Here is a 12,296-nt window from a genome sequence, read left to right on the forward strand (position 1 = left end):
ATATACTAATTTTCTTTTGGTTAGTGTTTGCAGCATATATCTTTTTACATTCTTTTAGATTTACTTCTAAATACGTGTATCTATAAGTGTTCTTGAAAACACCTAATATTTTGTTTAGATAACCCATTTTTACTGGTTTTGAGTATCCTAGTACATTTATTGTAATTATTGATTTATTTGTATAGCAATCTACTATATGTCTGCTGTTTTTTCCTCATTTTTCTTTGATTTTTTTCCCTCTCCTTTTCTGTCTTTTAGATTAATTACATTTTTTAAATGACTCCTTTTTCCCTCTGTCCCTGCTAACTTGTTAGTTATATGTTCTTTCATAAGAATAACAATATGGATTAATGTATTCAAATCTCTAGAAATATTCACATTAAAAAAGACCTGTTTGACATCATTTAATGTAGCAGTTTCCAAACTTATTTGGGAAATGGTATGAGGTAAAATAGGGACTCTCAGAGCACCCACTATCCTTGGGGAGACACCCATCTGGAGCCTTAGTGAAGCTGCATGATCTTTCTGGGTATTTCTACAGTAGTTATTTCTTGATAAACTTTGATAAAATGTGCAGAGAATGTGGGGTTATATAATAGGTCAGCGACCATGGTAGTTCTGTATCAGTGCATAGAGCTTGAGAATTAGTCTAGGAAACCAAATGGTTAATATAGTTTTAGGAACCTTCACAGGAACATGCCCCGGGGAAGGTGATAACTCACATGTAACGGGAAATTGGTTGAAAGATTTGTAGGAAGAGCATACATTCATGTATTACTCATTCCTCCCAGTGAACAGACTACATTCATTGCAGTCCTTGAATAAGTAAGCTGATGTTCACAGTCTCCCAGTCTGGTCATTGAATTTAGACTGTCTGATTTTTAATACTGATTTTTCAAGTTACAAAACCTACCTTTAAGAGCTTAAATACATTCTGATGCTTTGTCTGAGGTTGTTAGCCATAAGCTAATTAAGTATTAGGATCCATGTGCTAAAATTGAAGCTGTTATCTGAATAGTTAACATTATACCATTTTCTTGATAATAATTAAGTAGCATGCATCTGCTCACCCAGAAGAGTGATCAACTCATTAAGACACAGGTTAAAAAGAAGCAATTATATCACTCTTCCTAGGAGTATTTGCATTTGAAATAGGACTATAGAGGAGAGGGTAACACTTTAGTCCAAAGAAAAACATCTCTAACAGTAAAGTTTTTATATTGTTATGCTTAATTAAACAATCTTTCTTTTCTCCTATCCTTTAGGTAGGACAGAAAAAAAGGGGAGGTGTGATGGTAATTGGGAATTAACTCTGACATTAGAAAGAAAAAAATGTTCATTTAAATTAGAATCAAATTTAAGTTAATTTTCAGGCATTATAAAACAAATGCAATTCTGAGAACATGAACATTCTAAGAATCTTTTTTTTCCTTTCTCAGGTGTGTCCTCTTTAAGTATTCAATTTGCCAAACTCCCAAAGGGATTAAAGCATTTAAATTTATCTAAAACCTCATTGTCACCTAAAGGTACAGTATGTGTTATTTACTTTATGTCTGAATATTTCTGTTACACCATGCTACCTTAAATAGTTAGAATTGTTACTCAGTTATGTATCTACATATGTATTACAATACTATGATAGTTATAAGATAAAGAAACTATGTAATTGGAATTCTGATTGTCTAAAGTGAAATGCTTTCAGAGCAGAGAATAATTTTGAGATACAGTATTTCACTTTTGACTTTAAGTCAGGAAGTGCTTACCTATATTTCCCCTGCCCCCACCCCCCTGTTGCCCCCATCACACACACTGTCAGATAGATGGTCTCCTACACAAAAGACTGGTAAGCCTAACTGCCCAGCCACACTATAGCTCTACGCCTCTATCCTGCTCTGGAAATTGCCTTTCCTTCCCCTGAGTCTTTTCTGACTCCCCCCTCTCGTGTATCTGATTGTTCAGCACATCCTGTCCATTCTATCATTATGTTTTCATATCAGCACCCCTGTAATACTTGAAATATCCCCATGCACATTGTGCCTTTGTATGTGTTTTGTATCTTGGAAAGTCTTTAATCCTGTGAGATGAAACCTCCTTCTGTCCTTCCTTCGTGTTTCTCTTTCCTATATGACTCCTTGATTCCTCACACCAAACACTCCCCTTCTGTTGCTTCTGGTCACCAGATGTGTGGAGGTTTTTCCTCACACCAAACAATTCTCTGCGATACCAGCTAGGTGTCCCACAATTTAACTCAATTCTGATCCTGTCTACCCAGAGACAGCATCAGATCCCACAGGTTCAGGGCTGAGTCCCACAAGACTGCTCCCAAACTGCCTTTAGATGCCAGTTATAAGCCCAGGTTATTGGAGGTTCCAAAGACCTTGCCTTGGGTTTGATTAATTTGCTAGATTGGCTCACAGAACTCAGGGAAACACTTACTTATGTTTGCTAGTTTATTTATTTATTTTTAAAGATTTTATTTATTTATTTGAGAGGGAGGGAGTATGAGGCAGGGGGAAGGGCAAAAAGAGAGGGTGACAAGCAGACCCCCCCTGCTGCATGGGGAGCCTGACACAGGGCTTGATTTCAGGACCCTGAGTCGAAGGCAGACGCTTAACTGACTGACTGAGCCACCCAGGCACCTCTGTTTGCTAGTTTATTAAAGGATATGATAGGGCAGCCCTGGTGGCACAGCGGTATAGCACCGCCTTCAGCCAGGGTGTGATCCTGGAGACCCAGGATCGAGTCCCATGTCGGGCTCTCTGCATGGTGCCTGCTTCTCCCTCTGCCTGTGGCTCTGCCTCTCTCTCTCTCTCTCTCTGTCTCTATGAATAAATAAATTAAAAAAAAATCTTTAAAAAAAATTAAAAAAAAATAAAGGATATGATAAAGGACATAAATGAACAAGCAGGTGAAGAGATAAGATATGGGATAAGACAAGGTGTGGGAGCGTTTTGAGCCCAGGAGCAGCTGTCCTTGTAGAGCTGGAGTGTGTCACCTTCCTGGTGTGGATGTGTTTGTCACCTGGAAACTCCCTCTGCCATTGGGATTTTATGGAATCTTCCTCACTTAGGCGTCATCCATTATTAACTCAGTCTCCAGCCCTCCTCCTTTTCCTGGAGGCTAGGGGTACAGAGGGAGCTGAAAATTTCAAGTTTCTAATTGTGGCTTGGTTTGTCTGCTGATCAGCGCCATCTAGGAGCCCACGCAGAGTCACCTCAGTAGAAAAAGAGATGTCCCCAGTGCCATTATGACTTTGGAAATTACAAGGGTTTAGGGGACTCTGTACCAGGAATAGGGCCTCCGGCAGAGACCACTATATATGTTTTCTATGATTGCACACCTCTCCTTATATTCTTGAGAGCTTCGGTTTATTTTATAAAACATTTATCTGTAATCGTCTCTTCTGAGACACCTTCCCTATTCCTAAGACCTCAGTAGAATCAACCGTTCTTTCCTCTATGTTACTTTTAGAGCAGATTATTGATCACATTATTACTTATAGATCTAACATTCCTGTACAAATACTGTGTTTCCATCCTAGAGGGGGGCTGTCCTTGCCTCCTGACCTCCATCTCTCCAGCCCCTGGCACAGCACCCAGACCACTGTCATGTTTAAGGGCTGTATATAGAGGGCCTGAGTGTCAGCTCTCAAGCAGATTGCCTGGGGTTGAGTCCTGATTTTTTTTTTTTTTTTTACTCTTTTTATTTTTTTTTAATTTTTATTTATTTATGATAGTCACACAGAGAGAGAGAGAGAGAGGGGCAGAGACATAGGCAGAGGGAGAAGCAGGCTCCATGCACCGGTAGCCCGACGTGGGATTCGATCCCGGGTCTCCAGGATCGCGCCCTGGGCCAAAGGCAGGCGCCAAACCGCTGCGCCACCCAGGGATCCCCCTGATTTTTTTACTTAATATGAACATGCCTTCACAGGGTCTTGGTTTCTCAGTTAAGCCATTTATAATATGGAAATATGGAATTAAGTCAGACACTTAGACACTTGGGGTACCTGGTGGCTCCGTTGATTAAGCACCTGACTCTTGGTTTTGGCTCAGGTCATGGGATCCAGCCCCACATCTGCCTTCCAAAGATCTTAAAGCTAAGTCTAGTCTGGTGATGTTACCCTCTACTCCAGCAAATCAGTTTGATAAAAACTTTTTTATGATGATTATCAAAGCATTATACATTTATGATAAAGATTTAGAAGATACTGAAAAGCATAAATAAGAAAGCCAAATTCTTTGTAGTGCCAGCACCAAACCATATGAGACTGCCACTGCTGACAGCCTAGCACCCACCCTTCCACGTGGTTTCTGCCTGTATGTAGTTTATCTACATGCATATGTGGTATTACAGTATGTGTGCCATTTCATAAACTTTTCTCCCCACGTGGTATATTGTGATCCTTTATGACTGCAAACACTTTCAGTGGCTGCATGCTGTTCCAGTGTGTGGAAGACATCCTATAATTTATTTAAATGATCTGTTATATTTTTGCATGGTTTCTAATTCTTTAATCATGCAAACAATGCAAACACGACTTCTGTATATAATTAATAGTCATTTGTTACTTATTTAGGATAAATTTCTCTAGAATTGCTAAATCAAAAAAGCTTTTAAAAAATGCTTTCTTTTGTTATTTATTGTCAAGTTGTCCTCCAAGTTATTTGTATGAATCTCTGTGCTCCCACCACCATTGAATGTTATTCTCCTTTTTCATTGTTTATCAAGCATATAAGCAAAAGCATTCTGATTTTTAAAAAAGATTTATTTATTTGAGAGAGAGAGCAAGTGTACATGAGTGGGAGAAAGGGCAGAGGGAAAGAATCTTTAAGCAGACTCCCTGCTGAGCAGGGAGCCAGTGTGAAGCTCCTGATCTCACAGGTCATGAGATCATGACCTGAGTGGAAACCAAGAGTCAGACACTTAGCTGACTGAGCCACCCAGGCACCTCAAAGTGTTCTGATATTTTAGTTTCTTTGCTTACTGCTTAGGTGAATTCTCTGCCCTCACTCCCATCCCTACAACACCCTCCATTTCTTAGTCATTTGTCTTTCTTTTGGTGGAAGTTAGTAGTTTCCATCCTTTGTTATCTATTTGCCATGTTAATCTTCTTTCTTGATTTATATATATTCCCTACATATTAAAAGTGTTAATCATTTATCATGTGCTCTATAGGTATAACTTTAAAAATTTTATTTTTTTGTTGAAATATAATTGACATACAACATTATGTTAATTTCAGGTATATAATGTAATGATTTGATATCTATGTATTGTGAAATGATCACCACAATAGGGCCATCTGGTACCACCTTTATCCAGCTGTAAACACTCCAATAATAAATACAAAGAATGGTTAAAATCACTGGACAGCCAGAATGGAGAATGGTGTGTAACTCTGTTTAGTTTAGGTTGTAAGAGCTCTGATTTTTTCCATCCTATATTTTTGTAATTTCCTGCTATTAGTGTGCCTATTAACATAGGCCTCATGTGGATGTGGCCTCAAGAGGTAGAGGAGGAAGTCTTTCATTTTGTTTTAGTAGCATGAAGCTGAGCCGAGAATATAATTCTCTCCTGATTCTGTTCAGATGTGTTGATTCTGTCAACACACATTACAATTTCTTTTACACTGTGATGAGAACTTTTAAGATCTACTCTTAGCAGCTTTCAGATACACAATACGGTATTAACTGTAATCACTGTGCTATGTGGTCTCTTTTTTTTTAAGATAGAGGTGTTTAAAAAAACAAACTTGAATTTATATGTTTAATTTATTTGTTCATTACTGTGAAACAAATAGAGGGATATGGTGATCATTTAACTTCCCAAGGACAAATGTGGGGTTGGGGTACCTCCATGCCACCACTCACTATGTCTCTATCCTCCAATGTCATGAGGGTGGGAGGTTCACCAGGCAGAACAGAGTTCCTCAAACCCACGTTGCCCATGCCCTTCACAAATAAAGGTCACTACACTACATTTATCTCTTCTCTGCCATAAAGTATGTGTACATTAAAATATGTGTTTTGAGAATTAATATTGTTTAATGATATTCTGACCAAAGAATTTTAAGCTGCCCTTCCTAAAAGATGTATGTCTTGAAATGTAGGTTGTTTTTTTAATATATAAAAAGGATTTTTTTTAAAGGATTTCATTATTCTTGTAGATTTTCCTCTCGTATTTAAAAGGTTTGAAGATTCACAGTAGCTCAGATTACATTGCAGTCTTTTGCTGAATTTGACATTTGTATTTTAGTCCTATGAAAACATTTATATTCATGGCTCCATAATTCAAGTCAGATTTTTTTTTTAATTTATCCATAACATCCCCAATGTCTCCAAATACCTTTTCTCTTCCTCAGATATTAGCTAAATGATAGTTTTCTGGATTTCTAGTAAATGTCCTGCTGGTTGCCAGATTATGTCAGTGCAGGGCCATCTGGTACCACCTTTATCCAGCTGTAAACACTCCAGTAATAAATAGGAAAAATAGTCAAAATCACTGGACAGCCAGAATGGAGAATGGCGTGTAACTCTGTGTTTAGTTTGGGTTGTAAGAGCCCTGATTTTTTCCATCCTATATTTTTGTAATTTTCTGCTGTTAGTGTGCCTTTAAACATAAGCCTCACGTGGATGTGGCCTCAAGAGGTAGGGGAGGAAGTCTTTCATTTTGTTTTAGTAGCATGAAGCTGAGCTGAGAATATAATTCTCTTCTGATTCTGTTCAGATGTTGGCCAACTGCCAAGTACCCACACTTGTCAAGAAGCATTTTCCTGTCAAGACTAATTTGACCTTCTAATTTCGGAATTTATTTATTGAGTTTTGTTATACTTCCCTAAGGAAGTGATTTTACAAATGATTTTCTTGATGAAAATTCGCCATGTTTTGGACTCAATTATTCCATTACCGAATATACTAGTACTACTACTAACAGTATACACTGGTGATTTAGGCAATCATAGATGTTACCTTCAGAAATTAGCCTTCTATAGGCCATTGCAAGTTCCTTTTATCCAGCCTAATTAATCAAATCTCCACCTCCTTCATTGCTGAGCTCTTGTTTCTTACCTGATAGAACTGACCTCACTGGATTATGATTATTTGACTGTGTCTCTCACTTGAGGGTATATAGTGTCTGCTGGGTCACCAAAGCCCATGCCTAGTGGACAGTAGGTCTTAGATAAACTTTTGTTGCAGTGAATAAATATTCCCTGGGGAATGCTGATTTTTTCATGCTGGAATTTATTTAGTTTCCTTCTCGATGGTCTTTGAACTTTTTGAGGGCAACGGATGGGTCTGACTTACATATATTTCCCAATCCCCAGAAATTTATAAACAGTTTATGAGCGCTTAATAAATGTTGAATTGATAGCCAACAAATTCTTCCTGGTACTTAACTAAAATATTTTTCACTCTACACTTCTGTCTCCTCTCTGTACATACCCAGAAGCACATTCGTGCCTGATAAATGGCTCAGTAGTCTTTATCAGACACAGAGTGAGTGCAGTCATGTCTTGTGACCCCCCAAAACTGGCGATAAGATAATAATCCTTTCATCAGTGCCATGCACCAAACATTCTAAACTTAGAGCAGAGACCTGCTCCAGTGCGGGGCTGTACCTGGCACCCTCTGCTTTTTTCTTGGAGCGACTCACTAGATCCTGCTATTGTGACCAATTCTGGCTCCCATTGGCAGGCCCTACTGCTCACCCTCCCCACCCCTGTCCCTTATCCTGAGGAAGGCTCTGTGTGAGTGTGGATGAAAACCCCATTCACTGTCTCCCCAGAGGGTGCTTAAGATAGGCTGGGATTTTCAAGAAGAATTTTACTGAAAAAAAAATTTATAAATGTATATCCAGTTTAGAAATAGCCATATTTCCAAAATATACAAATTGAAACTGTGAACTGTAGAAACAGGAAGAGCTGTGCTATGTCCCATATCCCTGTTACTCTAAGAGTGAGCATCAGTGCTACTGTGTATATTGGCATCTTCGAATCCCAGTGAGCCACCAGACTCTCCTGGGCTTCCATTTTGTAGTCACCCCTTTCTTATGCCTTTCCTCCCCCATGGAGAGAAGTGGCCTGAGGAGAACCCACCAACAGGCATGCCCCCATAATGGTTACTCACATAGAAGAGAACATGGCTCTCACCTCACAGAATACTCTTGCCCTTCTTAGGTGTTTATTCTTTGTTTTTTGAGGTGGCAAGAACCCATTCAGTTCAGTTCAGTTGACTTTGACTTGAGCCATTTGTGTTATGTAAGTAGTGTATACAGTGTCAATTACTCATTTTGCCTTTTGATTGCTTCTTACATTGTGTACAGATCGTGTTTTCTTTGTAAAAATCCACTTCCATCTGAATTTTGCCGTAAATATGATTTTTTTTTTTTTGCCGTAAACATCATGGGCTGCCTGGGTGGCTCAGCAGTTTGGTGCCACCTTCAGCCCAGGACATGATCCTGTAGACCTGGGATCAAGTCCCACATCAGGCTCCCTGCATGGGGCCTGCTTCTCCCTCTGCCTGTGTCTCTACCTCTCTCTTTCTATTTCTCATGAATAAATAAATAAAATCTTTTTTTTAAAAAAAAAAGTATGATATATTAGGTAGAACAATTATCTGATTTCTATGTTAACTTCTAAGTACTTTAACTAGGCTGTAGTGCCTGAATACAATCTACATTACTCAAATCCTATACACCAAGTCAGGAACACCGAGTAGAATTAAGAGAAAGATAGAAGTGACCAGTTAGTCTTGTGTGTACCATTTTAGGACTTCAAAGTCAAATCCTTTCCATCCACATCAGAAGTGGAGCAGAATGAAGCCACCTCTCTCTCTCTCTCTCTCTCTCTCTCTCTCTCTCTCTCTCCTACTCCATGAGATGGCTGTGTCTGTGACTAACCTCTTCTTTCTGAGAAGACAATCCTACCTTTGGGGACAGACAATACTTGTGGCTGACCTCAGACCTGCAGTTTGAGGCAGAGCCATTTATAGAACTCCCAAACCTCATTTTGTTTTCTGGCGTGCAAACTGAGCCTGGATCTTTTCCATGTTGCAGGGGTGAATAGCCTTTCTCAGTCACTGAGTGCCAACCCATTGACTGCCACCACCCTTACCCATCTCGACCTCTCAGGGAACGTCCTTCGTGGAGACGACCTCTCGGTAGGTTTTCCTTTCCTCATGGCCATGTTCAGAGACACCAGATCCCCTGATCCTGAATGATTGTCAAATGTGGCTCTTCTCATCTCCCCTTTTCATGACACTTTCAGATCATTTAGTTATGAGCTCATGAGATATTGTAGAGAAAAATTCTAGAGCTGTCCTTAACTAAATGTAGTTTAGCACACAGATCCCCCGGCCACCCAACATTGCTGAAGTGTGATTCTTTTCGGAAATACTTTTTCTGAAGGACTTTTTTCCCCCTTCATTTTAATCGTTATTGCACCTGTTAAAATTGCCTGATAAGAAAGATTGGAAATGTAAACTGATTTCATCATTAAATAATATTGTTAAGAAGACAGGTGGGTTTGTTGTTATTGTTGTTTTTAGTAGTTTGCTGTTAATAGAAAATATTGGGATGAAGTCCAGTCTTATCTTCCATGAATACAGTAGGGAGAGGAGAGGTCTGGGAAGATATTGGGGCCACTTTTTAAAGAAGTTTGAATTTGAAGGCAAAAAGTTTACCCTCAATGATGAGATTCTTCATGCAGCTGAATTGGTAATATAAATGTTTGGCACATCTTATTGGTACAGTGAACTAGGTATGATCTCACTATCAGATTGAGTGAGTTGTCCCCTCTGGTCACCATGATAGAGTTGAGAAGAAATGCTCCCTTACCTATAGCAAATGTGCATCTTTGCACATTTGTGTGCCTTCTACCTTTGTGTGCCTTCTACCTCTTTATGGGGTTGAAAACCATTGTGAGATTTATTCTTATTTCTCTGTAAAGCAGGGAATATTGCCACAGTTCCTTTGTAGTATCTTTCCCCCTCTCGCTGATAACTTGAACCCATTTTAAGCAATACTGTTTTCTGGTGTGCCATGACTTTCAATGCATTGCTCCATGTTAGTGGTCACCTTCAGTGATGATTCATAAATCTGCTCCCTCCCAATATGAAACAAGGAGTCTGATGTGAAACCACCAAGACATTATGGTGACAGACAAGAGAAATAGAGGGGTAAAAGAGGAGCCCAAAGATTAAGTAATAAGACTCTGCTAACATAGGGGCATTTAGTCACTCAAGGTAGAGTAACCCAGAATTTTTTCACTGGCTGAGAGGGGGTCTTGTACTAGCTTGCCTCTGGGGTAGGAGAGATGGAAGGATGAGGCCTGCGTGAGTGGGTACCCAGCCCTGGACAGGCTCTAGGAGGTTCTGGGAGCCATACAGCAGGTGCAGCGAGGGGCTTACTGGGCCCCTACCTTCAGGGGACCTGCCTCTTTGGAGAGGTGTTGGCCAAGTAGGGTCTTGTCACCAATCGAGGGTGATTAGAGCTCCCCCAGCTGGTGGATGAGAGGAAACCACAGCGCCAGGCAAAGCATGATAGAAGCAGATATCTTTACCGAAGCCGGAACAAATTATTTTTCTGGATCAGAACGTCTCATAATCCAGTCTGTGGTGTGTGTCTAGTTATTCTAAAGTATTTACAGGCTAATCTTTTGCTTCTCTGAATTCCTTAGTAGAGGGATTTTGCTCAAGCATGATATAGCTAAGCCGCTGCACTGAGTCTTTGCTGAGGACAAGGGCATCGCATGTCGGTGTAAGCTTTTTTGTTTTTACAAGGATCTGGTGGCATTCCGTGAAGCTAAGGAGAATTTAGTTCTTTTCTTGGTGACAGGAGTTTGGATGCAGCTTATTTTTGGTGGACTTTGGGAGTTGCTACTCACACAGGGAAGTGAGGTGGCACTTAAATTTATTGTTTTGATGGCCTTGCACAGGAATAAGGGGAGAGTTTAGACATTGTGACCCTTTGAAACCAGACGTGTCTTACTTATATGTGAGGTTTTTTTAAAGAAACTAAACTAATAGTGCCATCAGACCCCTTCTTGTTAGATTATGAAAGTAAGGATAGAAAAATAGCTGTGTTGGACAGAAGAGAGTATTGCCTGAGACCCATCTTATGGTTCAAATTCAAATTAGTGAAACTTTGAACGTTTTCAAAAATGATTAACATTTTGATAGGGTGAGTGCTATTCAGGTGGAATTTTAATCTCAGCAGTTAAAATTAATTAGCACTGCTCCAAAATTATAAAAATGGAGTTAATCAGGAAAATTAAGTCATGTGTAACAAAAGGGGGTTTGGCAGCCAAGAGTTCATTTGGCCTTTTTTTTTTTTTTTTTTAAACTCAAACATAATTTTATTTTAAATATTCTTTGGAACTTTGCTCCAGAGAAGGCAAAGGAATGAATGACATGAAATTCTGCTCATTCTCTTGGGAAGAGTAGAGAATGATTATGGGAGGATTTGGGCAACATCTTTTTAAAATACTAACGTGTGTGTATGTGTGTGTTTCCAGATCCTAATGTGTTTGTTTTTTTGTTTTTTATTTCAAGTACATGTATAGTTTTTTGGCTCAGCCGAATGCCATTGCTCATCTGGATTTATCCAATACGGAATGTTCCCTGGACATGGTAATGTTTTTTTTCATATCACTCTGGGGGTGTCAGAGCATCCATTTAGATGGGGTACAGAGAAGGCTTTCTCTCTAATAAAATATTCTCTTAGTCCTTGAAATATTTGAAACTAAGAGTGTCTTCTTTCTTCCTCAGGTCTGTGCAGCTCTTCTCCGGGGGTGTCTCCAATATTTAGCTGTGCTCAATCTCTCCAGAGCTGTCTTTTCTCACCGGTATGGGTTTATACCTGCCATCACTGTCATCTAGGAATATCTTCCTCCCAGAGAAGGTCATAGCGATCTGAAAATAGAGCGATAAAGGATGTGTGTTGCGCATGAAGGGAGGTGACCTTAAAACATAATCTATCAATATGTTGCCTTGAAAGTGCAAGTTTTTGTTATTTTTTTTCACTGAAGTACGATGGATATTCTTAACACCCCTTTCAGTCTGCTATGTGAACTGTCTAGTAACTGCTTGTCATATGTACACAGGCACTCTCAATACAGTAAAAACTCTTTTAAAAAGGACTTTTCAACAGTGAACTTGGAAGCAAGTATAAACTCCCCCTGGGAGCTTATGGCTAGCTCCATGCATTTAAAAAAATTTTTAAGACTTAAAAAAAATTTTAAAAAAGATTTATTTATTTATTTATTTTAGAGAGAGAGAGAGAGAGAGAGAGAGAGAGAG

At 39.3% G+C, this 12,296-nt stretch overlaps 1 protein-coding gene across 4 annotated transcripts in view; it reads left to right on the forward strand.

Moving 5' to 3' along the window:
* Positions 1 to 12,296, forward strand: part of CARMIL1 (capping protein regulator and myosin 1 linker 1) — a 312,127-nt gene that overhangs the window by 172,713 nt on the left and 127,118 nt on the right. For all 4 annotated transcript variants that reach the window (XM_038584305.1, XM_038584306.1, XM_038584307.1 and 1 more), the window contains exons 12-15: positions 1,440 to 1,526; positions 9,055 to 9,158; positions 11,550 to 11,627; positions 11,766 to 11,842. In XM_038584305.1, the coding sequence (XP_038440233.1) occupies positions 1,440 to 1,526; positions 9,055 to 9,158; positions 11,550 to 11,627; positions 11,766 to 11,842 (346 nt within the window). The remainder of the gene's footprint in view (positions 1 to 1,439; positions 1,527 to 9,054; positions 9,159 to 11,549; positions 11,628 to 11,765; positions 11,843 to 12,296) is intronic.

This window comes from Canis lupus, chromosome 35, assembly GCF_011100685.1.
Source record: "Canis lupus familiaris isolate Mischka breed German Shepherd chromosome 35, alternate assembly UU_Cfam_GSD_1.0, whole genome shotgun sequence".
Lineage (NCBI taxonomy): Eukaryota > Metazoa > Chordata > Mammalia > Carnivora > Canidae > Canis > Canis lupus.